Source organism: Equus caballus, chromosome 18 (genome assembly GCF_041296265.1).
Source record: "Equus caballus isolate H_3958 breed thoroughbred chromosome 18, TB-T2T, whole genome shotgun sequence".
NCBI classification, from domain to species: Eukaryota; Metazoa; Chordata; class Mammalia; order Perissodactyla; family Equidae; genus Equus; species Equus caballus.
Window position 1 is genome coordinate 17,910,113 of NC_091701.1, and position 19,079 is coordinate 17,929,191.

Sequence of the window (19,079 nt, forward strand, 5' to 3'; positions counted from 1 at the left end):
ATAGTTCATATGGAGAAGAGAATTTGCTATTCCAAGTTCAGTAGACAGACTTTGCATGCACTTCACCAGGTCCCAATTATAATGCAAGACCTTCGGGGCAGGAATAATATTTTATATATCACATCCCCAACGCCACACCCTGTACAACGTAGAAGTCACTCAATGACTGTCCAATGTTGTTGAATATGTTGATGCTGAATGAAGGATCATATCACCTTGTCTTACCTCTGATGACACTATGCATATGCTTAATGCTGAACTATTTAAATATTCTGAAGTATTTTCAACAGAAAACTATTTTTAAGCAAGTATTTTGCTATCAGAAACAGAAAGCAATAGACTGCTAGGATATTTGCATAAAAGATAAAAGCACCATTAAATTGATTTCCACTGCTAGAAAATAAGATTTTGCATGCTTATCCTTTAACTGACACCCCCATCACAAGCATCCCACAGAGGAACACATCAGCTTTTAAGCCATAAAGTTGTCTATCCTCAAATGCCCTGGGAATTTCTAGAGACTCATAGATACATTCCTAATCAACGTACTCTTTTCCTCCCACCTTCCTCCTTCTTGGGGTTACCTAAAAGAAAAGCTCTAATGAGGTATATTCATTGTACTTTTGAAATTCAGAGACGGATTATCTAGTTAATTCTCTTGGGGGCTCATGTCAGAACAGAGAGAAGTCTCATCTATTTGCACCTAAATGAAACGTAAGGATAAAGCAAGAGTATTACATTTTTTCTAGCATAATTTACATCCTACCTGTTCTTCCTAGTCAGGAAAAATTCAGCGCATAGTGTAGGGTTTAATTGCTTGAGGATTTTACTGACGAAATTTTGCCAGTAACATTGTCCTGGTGTGCTTTTTGACATTCTGACTATTATTTTTATCCCTAACCCCTGACAGCGGCAGGAAGCTACCACTTGAGGTATTTCTTTGTCATTGAGTGGGATGTACATTCTGACAAGCCACTTGTAGCCACAGTTGGAGCAGAGAGGCAGAGAGCTGTTTGGTGAAGACACTTGTAACCCTGCCAGATGACTCATCTTGGTAAGAGAAAGAAGGAAATTCAGATAAATGAACAAGAAATAAGAATGATCCTAAAAGATAACTAGAAAAGTCAGAATACATATATGAAAAATAAGATAAATGTGCATCAAAAACTTGAGTACCCATTTTCTTCATGCAAAATCTCTCTGCATTTAAAAATAATGAACTTGGCAAGCTGTGGATCCTGAGACAAATGGCTCTCCCAGAGGTCTCCCAACTGATTCCAGCAAATAGTCAAGATCCCACGAATGGTCATCTTAGTGCTAAGCAACCCTCTGTTGCCACAGAGAGGCGGAAAATATAAAACTAGCTACTGAACTGGTTTCTAGTTCCAGATCTGCCACTCATGGGCAGTATGGCCTTGATAAAGCCCCTTGGTTATCTGTGACATTGTTTCCTCACATGCAAAATGAACTAGCTGGAGGGACTGGCTGGTGGGGTAGTGGTTTAGTTTGCACACTCCACTTTGGTGGCCCAGTGTTCATGGGTTTGGATCCTGGGTGTGGACCTGCACAACACTCATCAAGCCATGCTGTGGCCGTGTCCCACATACAGACAGAGTAGAGGAAGATTGGCACAGATGTTAGCTCAGTGACACCCTTCCTCAAACAAAAAGAGGGAGATTGGCAATGGATGTTAGCTCTGGGCTGATCTTCTTCACCAAAAAAATCAAAAAAATGAACTAGCTGGATATTGGAGGTAACTTTCTGTCTCCTGAGCTCCGAAGACTTGCTAGCTATCCTTTTCAGGTCCATATAGTGACTGACCTTCACGTGTCACAGTACAACTCTTTCCTTAGAAAATCATGGGTAAGAGAGGCTCGCGACCTTATGCACAGCCACACAACAATAAACAGCTGGTAAACATGGCCTATGCTCTTGGCTACCCTAAGAAATTATGATTATCTGACCCCTTCCAAGCAGCCCTGGTCTCCAGGATACCAGATGATCACTTTATAGACTCTTCCCGTAACTAAAAACACTAGCCCAGAAGCACTCGCTCGGTAACTCTGGCTATGCAGGAAGGATGCTGCCCAGTTTTCATGGTCTCTCAGCCCATCAAACTCAGCTGGCTTTGTGCACCCAGAAGTATCTCAGACACCGGTAAAGAGTCAGAAGCAATTACGGTTCAGCCCCATCTGAAAACTCAGCTCCAAGTGGAAAGCTTTGAACTTGTTGAGCTGAAAGGGATCGGGGGATTTCATCGTGAGCATCAGCCCTGGGGCCGGGCTGCCCACATCCTCTCTGATAAGCTTATACTGTCTTTCCAGGGCCTGCCTTTCACTATGTCAAGGACAAAGTCTTAGTTTGGAACTCTCTAAAAGCTGCTAATCGTTCTAATTTTAAAAAAGGAAAATAGGCCTCAAGCTTAGTTAACAAGCAACACTAATTAGGGTGAATTTAGAATCTTGCCTTGTTTTCATGGTGTCCATGGTTCCCTCCTATTTATGTGAAATGATTTTCATTTCATTTCAGTGAAATGATTTTCCATTTCCAGCAGGGCCTCCCCACCAGCAGGGTTTTCCTCAACACTTCTGTTTCCTCAGACATCTTCACTAGCTCTCACTCCATCCAGTCTGGGGTCTCTGACCTGGGTCCACCTTACGCTCCAGTCATTTTCCTGAGTGAACCATGACCTACGTGTCCGATGTTCTCCCAACAGTGTTTCCTTCTGACCCCTCACTGCCTCCTCAGCAATGAACTCACTACCAACCTATGGACGGAATATGGCTGGGATGAGTTTCCCAGAGCCCTGAGAGGTTAAGTAAATCCTCAAACATTATACAGCTTGTGAGTGGCTCAGTCAGGATCTGAGCCCAGGCTGTTGGCCTCTAAAGGCTTTAAGGTTACCCATAACCCTCTGATTTCTCTCACCAGAGTACCCATAATCCTTTGCTGTACCTCACCGTGATACCCATAATCTTCCGCTATCTCTCATCACAGTACTCAGAGAACGAGAGGGCCTTTCCATGTATCTGATTTTTACTGTCTTCCAAGGACCAACTCAACTCCCACCTTCCCCAGAAACTCAATGTAGCTCCTAAACACAAGGTACGAGTTGGCCACTCTGGTGGAAATGCTGATGGTGGGTTAATGAAAACAAGATCCTGGCTATAGGAAGCTTTAGCATGATGAGCAAGTAAAGAAAAATCCAGCTGAATCTAATGCCTTGGGTGCAGTGGTTCTTAACCCAGGCTGCACTTTAGAACGGACCTACAGAGATTTAAAAAATCCTCATGCCCAGGCTACACCCCAGATCACTTAAATCAGAATCCCTGGGGTGGAACCAGGACATCACTTATTTTTAAAACTCTCCAGATGATTCCAAGGCACAGCCAAATTTGAGAACCACTGATGTAGAATGTAATTAACGCTACCCCTGCTAGAGGATGGGATTGGGAACCAAAAGACCAAGTCCACTGCAGCCTGACACTGTATGATGCTCATAAGTCAACTTCCTTTGTGAACCTCAGTTTCCTCACCTGTAAACTGAACTTGAACTTTCTGTCATTCCTATTTTGAAAGGTTAAGGTGAGGATCAAATGACATGACTCTGTGAAAATATAAACTGTAAAACATATTAATTATTACAGTGGAAATTTTCACTACCAATCCTCGAATGGTGAAGTTCAAATTCTCAAGAGAGAAAAGGTAATCAAAATGCATAGAGTAAAAAACATAATACTAGTAGGGTTAGGAACATTAAATATAGTCACTCAAGAGACATACAGCCTACTTCCTTTTGTAAGGATATATTTACAAGTTATTTTGTAAATGAAATATAAATGGTTGTAGGAGAATATGTGCAATGGAATTGTTTTCAGATCATCACTTGTAATTACAGTAGATGTTTTCTAAGGCAGACTAAGGTTTAGTGTTGCCCTTAATAGGAAGAAATGAATTTACTGTGCTAATTATCAATTTAGCGTAGAAGCAAAATTTATTGGGGGCTGGGGTGGCAAACTACTAAACAGAACGCATTTGGAAAAACACGTATTTGGATTTGCTTACAAAACCATGGAATCGTCATGAATGATGATCGATTTTTGGCTATTCACTTAGACAAGAGAAGAATATAAGCCACTATATGACCCCAATTCAACTGGCTTGCTCCAAAAGTTCCTGTGAACTGGTCAGTTTGACACTTGGTACACTCCATAGAAGGCGTGCAGTGAATGGCACTGGGACAGTATCCCCGACCTTCAACAGTTACTCATGATAGTACCAGCTTGAGTCTGGGTCCTGAGAGTATGAGGGCAGGAGGACAAAGAGGAGCAGTGGTTTCCTTCTCCTTCTGTATGCATCCGGCACTTGGCAAACGATAGAAATGATGGTTATAAGTAGCATTTGCCAGCTTGTTCTTCACTTCTGTATCCCTACGCTACTTCCTAACACCTCTCCCTTCTGTCCAGGGTGAAGTCTCACCCAGACTTAATCAACACAGAGGTTTATAAGCTCCTAAATTACTTTAGGAAAATTACTTTTCTGTCTCCTTCTCTCCAAATCCCACATCCTAAATTCAAGTTTTCTGAGATGTGTTGATAGAGCAAAGCCCTCAGATTTAACTGGTTCTCACTAGCATGTAAATGACCTTCCCGTAAGTATTTATCTTCTTGATTCTTCCTTTCTTACATGGAATGATGCTTTAATGGATGGAGTTTCAGAGAAACATATCTCAGTGAGAAAATATTAGTAGACAGGGTCTATGGATGACAGGATTGTGCAGTGGGAGAAGATACTGCCAAAAAGGCCAGTCCTATCTGGGAACCTGACCATGGGTTTAGCACTCCTGAAATGTCCACATCTCTTATGGTTCCATTATTTTCTCCAATTCTGAACCTTTAGGTTTCTAACAGCTTCCATGGTGCTAGCTGCTAAGGTAGGCTAGAGTCGGGCAGGGTAAGAGGAAGAATTTGGCTGTGCAAAGAGAAAGAGCAGAGGAGTAGTGAGATAGAGCTAGATGTACAATAAGAATAATGGCCACCGTTCGTTGAATACTTAACGTGCGCTATGCACGTGATCACACGGTATCTCCAACTGTTAGATGAACTCATGTCTGAGGAAGCACTTTGAAAAGAGCAGACTTTCCATTTAGTCTTATTATACCCATTATGGAGAAGAGAAAAGTGAGACTCAATTGATTAAATTGCCCAAGAGGACAAAATAAATGGAATGAGAAAAATGGGATCCACTTCCAGGTCTGTCTGACCCTGAAAATTTCTTACTTTAATTCCCTTTCACACACTCTCCAACCATAATCCCTTATATATATGGTCTTTAGAAAGTGAGCGGCTGCTGAGAGTTCATGGCATTCTTTTGGATGGTCTACAACTTTCCTTTCCTCAGAGTTTCTTCCCACTATCAGTCTAAATTAGCTCTTACATAGGGAAAAGAAGAAATACTGAGCACTGTTCGCATCTATATTTGAATGAGTGGCCGACAGATTGACATGGAGTGAAGGGGACAATGTGTGTTCAGGGAATTTCTCCCCTATCCTTACCCTTTCAGAGCTCGAGGAGTTTACGAAGCCTAGAGCACAGGGAGCAAATCCTCCACCTCTGGACACTGGGACAGCCAGCACAGGTCTTCAGTGACCTAAGATTAGATAATCTCTCCTTCCAGGCAATAGCAAGAGTATTGGTGGGAGGGAACAATTAATGAATTTCCATTGACCTTCTATATTCCGCTACATCCTGTAAGTCTAACTTCCTTATGAATCTTCTCCCTGCACTCCTCCTCAGAGAGTTGAGCTGGCTAGAAAAGATCTTCATGATCATGGTGTTGACTGAGTCACAATCCTAGTGACATAAACAATCATCTGGGGAAATTCTTAAATAAACCAAGGCCCAGGCTTGGCTGCCACAGACTCTGTGGAATCATTCTGGGTCGGGACGCAGGCAGGTTGAGAATTTGATCATAGTCTAATATCTTGTCTCACAGTTGAGTTCTGAAGAAGATACTTTTTCGGCACAGGGCCACTATTTCCAAACCTGGAAACTGCTGTGCAAAGCTCAGGTCCAAGCTTCTACATGAACAAGGGCTGTGTTTCTGCCTCCTCACGTAAACCTGTCAGGCAAATTAACACCTGAGTCCTGCAGTGGCTTCAATGCAGATACCAGAGCCCTGGCCAGAACACTTTCCTCTCACCCCACACCTGCTGATTCCTCTTCAGTGCCAGGCTGTGCTCACTGTGCAGACAAAAATCAATAAGGACAATATAGCTGAACGGTTACTGTATAAGAGAGATCTCAGTAATGAAAGTGTATTTTTCTCTGGCAGGTGCTTTCCACTTCTTTCTTAACTATTTCCTAATTCCAAAATTGTACATTTTTCCCTACAGACTACCTAACCTCCATTTCATAAAGCACTGGTAAGCTAACTCTAAAAAAAAAAAGAAAATTACAGTTTTGTAGCCTCAGGTGAGTTAAGATAATAGGACCAAAGTTCAAGGACTGATATCATCGTGATTTTGTTCTGTTCAAATTCATTTGTTCTCTAAGAGGAAGAAATAATAGATATGCCTAGTTAATGATCTGAAGTGCCCAAAGTATTTGCCAAAGCCACAGAGTTACTAAAGGGCAACATTCTATCCACAGGACCGTCCAACCTGAAACACTATCTGGGTATTGGAAATAAAGTCTGGCCCTGTGCTGAGACGAGCTGAGGAACGTGGCTCGTGTTCATTGACAATAACCGGCTCACCTGTATGAAGAGAAGGTGCTTTCCAGGGCAGCATTTTATTCATAGGTTACATTTCTTTTAGCGGAGAGACCATATTCTGCTTTTACTTGGTAAGAGTTCAGTTTAGGGTCAAAACATCTAACAGAAAAAGTATTCATGTCTGAGCACAGAATTCAGGTAGAAATTGAGAATGAGAAAGGAGAATCAGACCCATTAAACCAGGGCCTCTAAATTCCCAAGAAGGACATAGGTAACTATTTAAACTCTTAGTGATATTATTTAAAACTGCTCTATTCCTTTCAAAGTATGTAATATGACTTTGGGTTTACAGAGGTGAATGCTCTCTGTAGTCAGTGTGCTAACACGTCGGTGCTCCCAAATGAGACTGTTTTGAAAACTTCTGGAATTCTGGAAAGTATTTCTGTAGGGTGTAAAACCATAAATTCACCTTGTATAATAATTTCAAAGAGAAAAGAACTATTTTAAGAAGGGCAATGTTTTTGGCTGTACTGAATCTCATCACACCCTTCGGCTTTGAGAAGTCCTGCCTTCTCTATCTAAACTTATTATAGGAATAGAGGATGTTGCTTAAAACAAAACAAAAAAGAACAAAAAGAGGAAGGAAGAAAACTGCTTCCTCAAGGAACAGTTTCAGCCCTTTAAAACTTAACACAATAAAAATACTCCCTTTATTACCATTCCTCACTTCAGCAGCTATCCAAAGTTCAGAGCAATTCAAAGAAAAGGCCACATTTCCTAAAGCAGAATCAAAGGCACTTGAGACTTCCTGAGATTACAGGCCACAGACACAAAGAAAAGCACTCAAAAATATTTCAGATCCTATTTCGTATTATAATTTTATAAATACCTGTGCAAAGACTTTGCTACTCTCTCAACAGATACTCAGAGAATTTTAGACCATTTTTCCAACTGGTGTGCACTTACTGAATGTACTCATCGCTGATCTGTGTATTTGCATTTGTTCACCACATTTTGTTTAGAGAAAAAAAGAAAAAAAAGAAACACTCTTCTGAATAACTTGTATGGATTACAGACAAGCTCTATAAAGAGTTCTAAAAACTTCAGTTCTCTTGGCTAATTAACTGCCTGGGCACTCACTGAAACAACATTGTGTGGCAAAGAATGAGGATAGACGCACATGGCACGCAGTGGACTGAGAATTGGGCTCTGCACTTAAACTCGGTGTTCTCCTTTGCGAAATGAGGAAATAGGGATGGGGGAATGGATGGTACTGGTGGGTACTGGTTTCCAACACATCTATGGACCAGAGGAATCCAAATGACCCGTAAGACTTGGAAATGAAAACAAAACAGATCTTCTAAATCAGAGGATACAAGGACGCACCCAGATAGCTGAATCTGTTATGATTCTGATACTCAGGTGACCTGATACTCAGTCAGGAAATTGAGTCAAGAAACTTACAACTCCTGCAAACCACCCATGCTGCCATTCTACCTTGCATTCACATATGTTCATGAAAAGAATGCGGGGCCGGCTCCGTGGCCGAGTGGTTAGGTTCACAGGCTCCACTGCGGCGGCCCAGGGTTCGGATCCTGGGCGCGGACATGGCACCGCTCGTCAGGCTACGTTGAGGCGGCGTCCCACATCCCACAACTGGAAGGACCTGCAACTAAGATACACAGCTGTGTACTGGGGGGTTTGGGGAGATAAAGCAGGGAAGAAAAAAAAGATTGGCATCAGTTGTTAGCCCAGCTGCCAATCCTTAAAAAAAAAAAAAAAAAAAAATGGAATTATGTTAGAAGTCTGGGAAATTCACACTTTAAATATACTAGGAATATTGCTATTTAAAAGAGCTTTCTTAGAAAAGGTATCTTTTCTAACTGATTGTTTACTATAATTTTTCAAGCCAAACTTCTCTTTCTAGTGCACCTAAATTTTTTAATTTGCTTAAAGTACACATAAATCATTACAGGGAAAGGGGGAGGTAAAGTTTGAAATCAAAAATTTCCTCAAAAAAAGTTCCTAAAGTTTAAAGTCAAAAATTTCCCCTGATTAGAATTGCAACTTGTGAAACATGTAACATCTCTACCAGGCAGGCCTTGAGCTTCAGTAAGGAAGGGCCCAGCCTATGTCACGTGTTTTCCACGTACATAAAAGGAATTGGATAAATACTTGATGGTTGACAGATTTTAGGATAATTGAAAGGTTCCCTTCCCCAAAGCATTAGCTGCTTAATCACATCCAAGAATACTTTTAACGAATTATTTAGGGAAAACATCATTTTGATTTTCAGTTAGATCACTTTAAATGGAAATGACTTGGGTAACACATTATAGTGCCTTAAACGCAGGCTAAGGGCTCAACGACTGAGCATAGACCACTATTGGAAACAAGGGAGCTGGGCTCAGAAAACACACACGGCTCTCCTGAACCAGGGGGCAGAGAGTGAAGAGGAGAACAGAGGTAAACCTGGACATCACGGCAACGTCACCGAGCCCCCCACCCCCTCTCCGTGTGCTCTCCTGGGACAGTGACTCAGTGCACCTCTTAACAAAGTTCCTGCCCTCTGTTCTTATGGTGACCTACCCAGCCAGCTAGAAGCGTGCAAAGGAGCTCAAGTGACCTAACATTGGTGATGCGTAACTTTGGGCAAGCAATTAAACTTTCCTGTGCCTCAGTTTCCTCTTCTGTAAAACGAGGAAAATAATGGTACCTATTTCAAAGGGTTCTTGTGAAAATTCAATGAGCACACACTTGTAAAAGGATTGGAATATGCCTGGGTCATGTAGGTGCTCAGTAAGCGTGGGCTAGCAGTGGGTGACAGTGCCACAGGCAGGTGCCCTCTGTGCCACACTTCCTGTAGACCAGGCCTCACGGGATTGCAAAGTAGCCTCAAAATGCCAGAGTTCTAAAAGAAAGAACAAACCCTAAAAATCACCTTGCTGTTCTAAGGGTTGCCCTTTGTCTAGCACATGTTTTATTTAGTCCATGCACAAAAAAATAGCTTTGGGGCTGGCCCGGTGGCATAGTGGTTAAGTTCACGCACTCCACTTTGGTGGCCTGGGGTTCACAGGTTTGGATCCTGGGCACAGACCTACATACTGCTCATCAAGCCATGCTGTGGTGGCATCCCACATATAGAACAGAAGACTGGTACAGATGTTAGCTTAGCAACAATCTTCTTCAAGCAAAAAGAGGAGGATTGGCAACAGATGTTAGCTCAGGGCCAATCTTCCTGCCCCCAAAAAATACAGAAATAAGCCTTATTTACAGACTAAGAAACTGTCCATGAAAACCTGAAATTTCATCTTCTTTTGAAACATGTGGCTATCTGTCTACACTGGTGTGTACTTGTTGGTCATCTGAATCTGCTGTGGGTGGGCTGTGGCTACTGCCTTTAGGCCAGAAAGAAGCTCTCCAGTTTACCACAGTCTCCACCACTCCCTACTATCCTTTGGCATTAAACCAGGTGTGAGTTGCTACTGTATGATTTTCAAAAGGAAACCTTTTGTCTTTTAATTAAAAAAACAGTTCTCTCTGTACCTATTTCCTTATCAAAAGTGGACAAATAGAATGTAAATCCCTAGAGGACATTTGATTTTTCTCTTACGTGGCCCAATTTAACCATTTATATTATTTCACAACAGTGGGTATTTGTGTTTATGATCCCTAATCTAGTCCAAAACCTCATCTTTTACAAATACAAAAAATAAGGAACCCAGAGAGTTTAAATGATGATCTGATGTCGTAAGTCTTACTGGTGGCAGAAACTGTACCCACATGCAGGTCCTTTTTCCCCTCATTAATGTTTCCACTTGTCCGTCCGCTTTTTTCTTTCTGAAAGAATTAGCTGACATGGGTTTAATTCATGTTCCATGTGGAAAAGCAGAGACAAGAGGAAGTATACCAGCTACAACAATGAAGCACAGAAGGTAGCTACGGACACAAGAGGACCGTAAATGGGGTAATCCACCATTAGCGTTAGGATTACTCCTATCTTTCTCAGGCTGCCTGTGTTTAAATACTTTGACAGATGAAGCTGAAGGAATGATGCCCCTTGTCCAACCAGTTGCTCCAGTTCATTTATGCTTAATTGCCCCCTTTTGCATCCAATCATAATTTTTTTCTAACGTAAGTTTCCTAACCTCCTTAACTAAATGAATTAGTGACCTGGTTGACAAGAATATATAACACGACACATAAGAAACCCCGAAATACCTAGAGAGAATGCGCTGGACAGAGAAACAAAGCAGAAGAGAAACTGAAGACGTTTCCACTTATTCAGGCTCCTCTTCAGACAATCTTCTGAGGTCTTTTATTTCCCCTAATGAAATGAGTCTGTCATAGGTGCTGGGTATGACACTGTCACTGCACGTAATGACAGCATTTCTCTTACACATGTGCATGTCTCACCCACGGGAGAAATGCCAACTATGAACATTGTATGGCTTATTAACTTACCTCTGTTTAATTTCATTTATTTTTTGTATTTTGAGACAGTGACTTTCTGATCTGGGCAGTTCCAACTGTGCTCACTCCCCACCCTGCCATCAAATTATCCCAGCGATAACTCCTCTGTTTTATTCTATGACTCTCATTTAGGAAAGTCTGTGATTTATTTCTAGTTCCACCACTTAGCATTTGCCAGAATTGAAACAGGCCTCTTTGAGACTCATCTTTATAACGAGCATGATACTATCTATTTTAGAGGCTGCTGGAATGAACAAATGAGATCCATTTTCTGTAAGCACTTTGTAAACTGTAAAGCACCAAACATATGCGTCCTGACAGTCAGATGTTGTTGTTAAAATACCGGGGACACAAGACGTTCTGAGAAAGGCAGGCTGCAGACTCACAAGGAAACTCATGACTCTTGAGTCCACTTCAAGAGAAAACAGAGGGGCCGGCCCCGTGGCTGAGTGGTTAAGTTTGCGCGCTCCACTCCGGCTGCCCAGGGTTTCACCAGTTCGGATTCCGGGTGTGGACACGGCACTGCTCATCAGGCCACGTTGAGGCAGCATCCCACATGCTACAACTAGAAGGACCCACAACTAAAATATACAACTGTGTACTGGGGGGATTTGGGGAGAAAAAGAAACAGAAAGAAAGAAAAAAAGATTGGCAACAGTTGTTAGCTCAGGTGCCAATCTTTAAAAAAAAGAGAGAGACTGAAAGAAAAGAGAAATGGATTACTAAAAATAAGTCGCAGGCAGAGTCCTCAGGGAGAGTAGTGCGGTAGGTTTGGTGGCATCTTCCTTCATGTCCCTGGAACCCATGCAAGCTGATATTTGGGCTCCTATTACATTGCATATATCTGACTATTTGCCTTCTCTTGCCCTCCCCAGCACCCTATAAAATGAGCTTTCTAGGAAAAGGCCTCTATCAGGCAGGCATCTTTGTATCTCCAGCACTTAGCCAATGTCTGCTGGGTACTGCCAGCTTGCTAGGTGAATGTATTACTTAGTGTGATAGACAGAATAATGCCCACCTCCTCTACCAAAGACGTCTACATCCTAATCCCCAAAACCTGAGAATATGTTACCTTACATGGCAGAAGAGATTTTGCAGATGTAATCAGATTAAGGATCTTGAGATGGGGAGATTATCTGGTTGGGCCCAATATAATCATACAGTCCTTATAAGAGGGAGAGAGGAGGGCCAAACTCAGAAAAAGGAGATATGACAGTGGAACCAGAGGTTGGAGCGACGCACTTTGAAGATGGAGGAAAGAGCCACAAGCCAAGAAAGGCTAGAATCCAGAAAAGGCAAGGAAACCATTCTGCCATGAAGCCTCCAGAGAGGACCCAGCCTTGCCAACACGATGATTTTAGACTTTTGACCTCCAGAATTATAAGAAAATAAATGTGTGTTGCTTTAAGCCATTAAGTTTGTTAAAGAAGCACTAGGAAACTAATACATTTAGGCAAGAAAGTAAATGAATAACTGTCATCTAAGTGAATAAATGAGCAAATAAATGAATGGATGGGTGAATGGAGAGAGCTCTAGACAGAAAGCAGAAAGGCTTAGGTTCTGGTCCCAACTTAGATAATAAGCAGCTGGGTAACCTGGGCCACATCATTTAACCTCTCTAGAATTCCTCAGCATCAAGAGCTGAGGCCATGCAGGCAGATCAACTAGGGTTCAGATCCCTTCTAAGGTACCTCCAGGCTGTGCTCCTTTGGGCAAGTGCTCACCTCTCTGAGCCTATGTCCATATCTGTAGGACGGGGATGGTGACAGTACCTCCTGCGCAAAGTTGTTGTGGGGACTGAATGAGCTACAATCTCATCATATTCTGTGAGACTCTGAACTAGGCAAATTTGAAATTGTGGTCACATAAAAATGTTATTATGACACTTCATGCACAAAATTTGAAATCATGCAAATTTCCCAAATCAAAAAAGAGTCAGGAACTGCACAATGGCAAAGGTGGTAAACCGTAAACTCCCCACTGCCAGCTGGTAGGAATGCTTCGGCTGCTGAACAGAAACACTCACCATCCTTTGAGAGAATCCATGTTGAATTATGCAAGTTATAAAGTACACAAGTAACAAACGATGAGAGGTCTTCAAGAACACACCCCTCGAACAAAATATGACCACCCTTTAATGCATGCAAAGCAATTAGCTTGGGCCTGGGACACAGAAAGCTATTACTCTGCTGTTATTACACTAGCTCAGCGATAAAGGCCTCAGAACAAACACTTCCACGATGGAAAATGAAACGAACTCCAGGTTCCCATGGGCCTAAGCTTTACATGGGCCTCTGGCTCTGTCAGAGAAATCTTGCACTTGGAAAATCTGAGTCAGGTGTGCTAATGACACCCCATATTATGAAGCAATAAATTTCCCAGCTCTTACTGGAAGCACAGAATTTGCCTTCAGGGAGGTGTTACCTATGTGCTCCACTTGTATTACCATGTGCATCTTGCACAATAAATTTTGCTATGATTAGCCATATGTAGAATACTACAATTTGTGACGACGGGGTCCTCCCTGAGACTCAGTGCCCCCAGCAACACTTCTCTTTTTTTCCTTCTCTCCATTCTCATTTCTTGAATTCCCAGAGAACAAAGTTATGCCTATTACATACTAGAAGCTCAATAAATATCTGTTGAATGTATACATGATCTTTATGAGTCATGTAACCCATGTCCGTCTCCCATTTTCCACATAATGAGCCCAAGGCCAATTAGAGCAATACTGAAAAATCCCCTCTGTGTAGCATTAATTCAAATTAATATCCATCTCCTCCCTAGAGAGGCAGAGAGAGGGAGTAGATTGAAAACACATTTTTTAAAGTATATCTGTTTTTCTAAGTAGCTTCCAGATCCAAAAATGAGTTCTGATGATGATATTAAGTGTTTACACCGCAGATTTGGCTAATAACTGATGGAAAGATTAGAAAAAAATGATCAAAAGAAAATTAGAACCTGGATGAAATAGAGCCACAGTGAGGAGATTGGAAAAAGCACAAGAGTGAGGCTGAATTATTTAGTTATAATTGAAGTCTGGTGTTACATGTGAGGGGGAACAAATGACAAGTTTCAGATTCATATGATCCTTCTAGGCTGCACAGAACCGTTTACTACAGAATCTAGTCCCATTTTTTACTTACACCTCCATTTCTTACCAAAGCAGATATACTATCTAGGAGAGACTCAGGGCTGGCAGGACTTAAATCCTTATCCCAACTTTAGACAACCACACGTCAGCAAAAGCTGAGCACGCATTCCCATGTAAAGACCGCCCCCTCAAGAAGAATCTAAACTCTTTCCCTAGAAAGGAATTTTAGTGATTTTTCTACTGTGTTTATGGAGCTAACTTTAACCTCCTTTGAGGTAGCTTTAGCAACTCCTTGCAGTATTTTCACTGGAAACAGAGAACAGTTGTCCCCATTGTCATAAGTAGCCCTGTATGTGTTTCAAGAGTCAACTATTTCGGACATAGACTTCTTAAGACTAACTCTGCCTAGATCTTAACTTAATGTGATACTATGACTTTTATTATCAGATTCCTCCCAATCTTCTTCATAACAAGTTGGGTTATACAGCCCTGAACCCATGAATTCAGGGAAGCCAGTGAGAAATTATCTTTACCAACTGGTTCCTATGCTTGCCCCCTAAACTCACTTACTCTTTAGCCAGCAAAACCTAGGGCTGCTCAGTGATTACCTCAAATTTCTGCCTATTTCCTTGCCTTCTTTAGCTTTTTTTAGCTTTCCGTGCATAGTTGTGCAATGGATATTGGGTCTCCATTTGTGATTTTAAGTGATTTTCAATAAAAGTCCTCAATATATTTATATAGAGTGCCTGTGCTCTTTCTGCTGTATTTCTCTTTCCCACCCTGCCTGAGCCTTCTCGTCAGTGTGGCCAACGTGGGTCACACTCACATTAGATGTTCTGCTTCCCAGCCTGGCTACCTTGCTTGTGTTAAAGAACCATGAGGTAAGGGCTATTAGAAGATAAGAAGGGCTTGTTACTTCGTTGACCACTTATTTCCTTTGGACCTCTTGAGCCTCCACATTGCCCAAGATGCAAGGCCAGCCCCATGAGCACAGCACACAAGCACGACCTGATCCAGCTCTTCCATGCACCCTTAGTCTCACCGTCAAACTTTGATCTCACCAGGCCATTATGTAGTTCTCTTGAGCTTCTTATTCTCCATGAGCCTGCGTGGAAATTCACACCACTGCAGCTCTACCTAGGCTTCCCTTTGCCTGGAATGTCCTTCCTCTTGTTCTCTATTCCTCAGGCCCACCTTACATGTCAAAGCTCTGGGAAGTATTCCTTAACTCCTAAGACAGCATGAGTCACTCCCTCCTCTGTATTCTCAAAGAATGTTGTGGTTACCTCTCTTATGGCCCTGACCACAGAGTACTGCAATACTCTTACAGGTCTCTCTGTTTCACTATAAACTCATTTTTTGTACCTTCCTACAACCAAATTGATGATCTCTTTAACTGGAGAGGTTCATTTCAGAAATTCAATTCCAGAAATGAATGAGTTAAATGTGTACATGATTCCTTAGACAGAGGTGACTGTGTGGCTCCCCGCACTGGCATCTAGACCATACTTGTTTATTTATCTCTGGGTGAGGGAAGACAGAGCTGGAGAAATACGAGAAAAACAAGCCAACCAGTACCCAGCCAAGAGAAAAAAACATGGTGTACCTGATAGACCATTATATTAACAGTTTCTTCTTTTTTCTGTTCTGCAGGTCCTTGACTCTGCAATAGATTTCGTACTGTTTCTTCCATCCTGAGAAACAAAAAAAATCGAAGAATTTCTTTAAAGAAGGTTTTCCTATTAACACAGGTCTGTTCCAGTTAGTACAAACCATTCTTTAGTGTATATTTCCTAAGCTTAAACCTGGAAATCTCTTTTCTCTTCTCTCTCCTTCATCTCCTATACTAAAAATCCGTCACGAAGTCATTTAAAATCATTCCTCAGATGTCTCTGGGTTCTTTCTCTTTCTCTTTACCATTCAGGTCCCCAGCCTTGGCCTCCTGCATCTTTACTCATGCAAACATCTTCCAATATCCTCTTCACTTTCAATCATTCTCTTTTAATTTGACACAATGTCACCAGATTAATCTTCCTGAAATACCACTTTGATTTTTTAAAATCAATTTTCAAATTTGACAAATATTACATGAATGCATTTTTGCCATTAATATACTTTATGTCTTTCCATGGTGGTCTTTCTATGTCAGCACACAATCTACTTTATTCTTTTCAACTACTTCCTAGTATTTCATGATGTGAATGCACCATAAATTATTTAACCATTCTCCTACTGAGGGAATTCAAAATTTTTCCCATTTCAAACAATAAACATCTTTCCACCCATATATAAGAACCCATTTATGAGTATTTCTACAGATTATATTATAAAATATACTCTATGTTATAATCCTATTTTGTTTTGAAGATCCCTCTTGAATCCCCCCCCCCACATTGCCCAAAAGTAGAATAAAACACACACATCAATTTCCAGACACTGTCTCATGTTGTTACTACTTCTTAGAATTCCAACATGCTTTCATCTTCTCATAGCCCATCCATCTTTCAAAACTCACCTCAAGTTTCACTTCCTAAGAAACTTCTTCATTGGTTCCCCACTTCTTTGAATTCTTAGATCTCTATACTTTAAATCATTCATTCCATCACTTAAAAACTCTCCACTTTTGGGGCCGGCCCTATGGCCAAGTGGTTAAGTTCACACACTCTGCTTTGGTGGCCTGGGATTCGCTGGTTCAGATCCTGGGCGCAGACCTACATACCACTCATCAGGCCATGCTGTGGTGGTATCCCACATAGAGGAACTAGAATGACCTACAACTAGGATATACAACTATGTACTGGGGTTTTGGGGAGGACAGAAAAAAGACGAAGATTGGCAACAGATGTTAGCTCAGGGCCAATCTTCCTCATCAAAAAAAAAAGAAGAAGAAGAAGAAGAAGAAAAACTCCCCACTTACTTTAGGGCCCAGCCGTGTGGTATAGAGGTTAAGTTCAGCACACTCTGCTTTCGTAGCCTGGGTTCGCAAGGCCTGGACCTACACTACTCATCAGCCATGCTATGGCAGCGACCCACATATAAAGTGGAGGAAGATTGGCACAGATGTTAGCTCAGGGCTAATCTTCTTCAAGAAAAAACAAAAAAACAAAAAAACTCCCCACTTTAATGCTCAAAGTTTTGTCTTCTGAATTATAATATTTGCTATAGAACCATGTCATATATTTCTTATGTGTCTCCCTCAACTAGGGATAAAATAGGTACTCAGCAGACATTTTATGAATCCTTTGTTAATTCATTTTAAAAAGTACTCAGTACTTACTCTGTCCCAGGCATCTGCCATGTATATTCAAACTGAGTTTGAATGACCTGCCCATGGGGTCCATCCATCAGGATTCACAGACCAGAACTCTGAGAGTAGGATGGCTAATTAAATGCACCAGATACAGTGCTCTCATGATTAGAATCTGAGTTGGTTGTCTCTTCCAGTCCCATCCACAAGCATGTATTTTAGAGGCTCAGTATGACACTAGTTTAAGAGAGTTGTGTGGGAAAGCAAGCTGATCCAGCTTCTCTCTCTTACTGAGGGTTTCTAGCATGGCAAATTAAGGCCTCTAGGGGGCCTACCAATTCCCTGAAGTGGCAAGACCATTTAAGTAATCAAAGTAGCGTGGTTCAAAATGCCAACCTTTCTCATATGACATGTAACTACTTAGCACAGAGTGAAGAAATTGCAGACCAACCGAGCCAGTCCAAACCTGGATTATAACTGGGGAATTCTGTCTTCACAGGGGCTGCCACCAGGACCCATGTAGGATTTCAAGAAGATGGTGGACACTGATTACGAGTGCTCAAAGAATGATTTGTGACCACACATTTATACAAGACACCTCTTTGTGCATCCAGGCAGAAAGGCAAAATCTGGTCCCTATGTTTTCACAAATCTTATATTATTATTGATAATAAAATTAAACACCACTTTTAACTTGTCAAAGAACTCTCTCATCTATTAATCATTATAATATACTTTTAAAATATCTTTTTCTCTATGTGGTAGATAGGATAGCCGAGGCACAGAAGGTTAGAGCTTACTCATGGGATCATTGTTAGTTGGACAGGGAGTTAGGATTAAACCACTTTTACTCTCTGTAAAGACAGCAGCATCTTTTTGCCAGGCCTTAATGACATTCAGGAAAGTGATTTTAAATGAAGAGTCACAACTCCTATCTCAGAGTTATCTTGGTGAGCACCTACTGAATGCTGAACCCAAGAAGGCAACACCATCATTGCTGACCTGGGGAGAACTTAAGATCTGTTAGAAGAGACAAACTAGGTTTATGTGCAAAAAATATGTGTGAAGAAGTCACGAATTCTGAAATAAGTGATCAGAGCCAAGTTCTGTTATTCTATTTCATTTTTTATAAGCAGAGACAATCTCTTGAATGGTAGTGGATTTTCCACAATGTTTGCCAAATTGATCACAAACAAGAAAAGTAATGATACTGGTGATGGCTTGCCCAAGACCACTCAGCTTGTGTATGACAGATCAGGGACTAGCCTCTCATTTTTTAAATATTAGTCTACTTTCTTCCAACCTTAGAACAGAGGCTGGAGGTCTTTCTTATTTCAATCCTTATTTCATTCATTTATAAACATTTGGCTTAAATATGGCCCAATAATTAGAACTCAGTTAAAATAAAATCTTGTCTTTTCTTTTTTAACAACTTAAAATACAACTCTGTCTCAGTGCCTGTCTTGCTGAATTATCTCTCTGTATAATTAAAAGTTCTATGCCCAAGTTGGTGATCAAAAAGAAAACTATCTGTTCAGCTTTCCCTCATTC

The 19,079-nt window shown here is 41.3% G+C and overlaps 1 protein-coding gene across 20 annotated transcripts in view; it reads right to left on the minus strand.

The window, feature by feature from the left end:
* The window catches only part of NCKAP5 (NCK associated protein 5), a 918,003-nt gene that overhangs the window by 288,658 nt on the left and 610,266 nt on the right, over positions 1-19,079 (minus strand). For 19 of the 20 annotated variants that reach the window (XM_070241812.1, XM_070241809.1, XM_023622814.2 and 16 more), the window contains one exon: positions 15,888-15,975. In XM_070241812.1, coding sequence (XP_070097913.1) covers positions 15,888-15,975 — 88 coding nt within the window. Of the gene's footprint in view, positions 1-5,554; positions 5,838-15,887; positions 15,976-19,079 lie in introns of those variants that run through there. The other variant, XM_023622822.2, reaches the window with a different exon arrangement.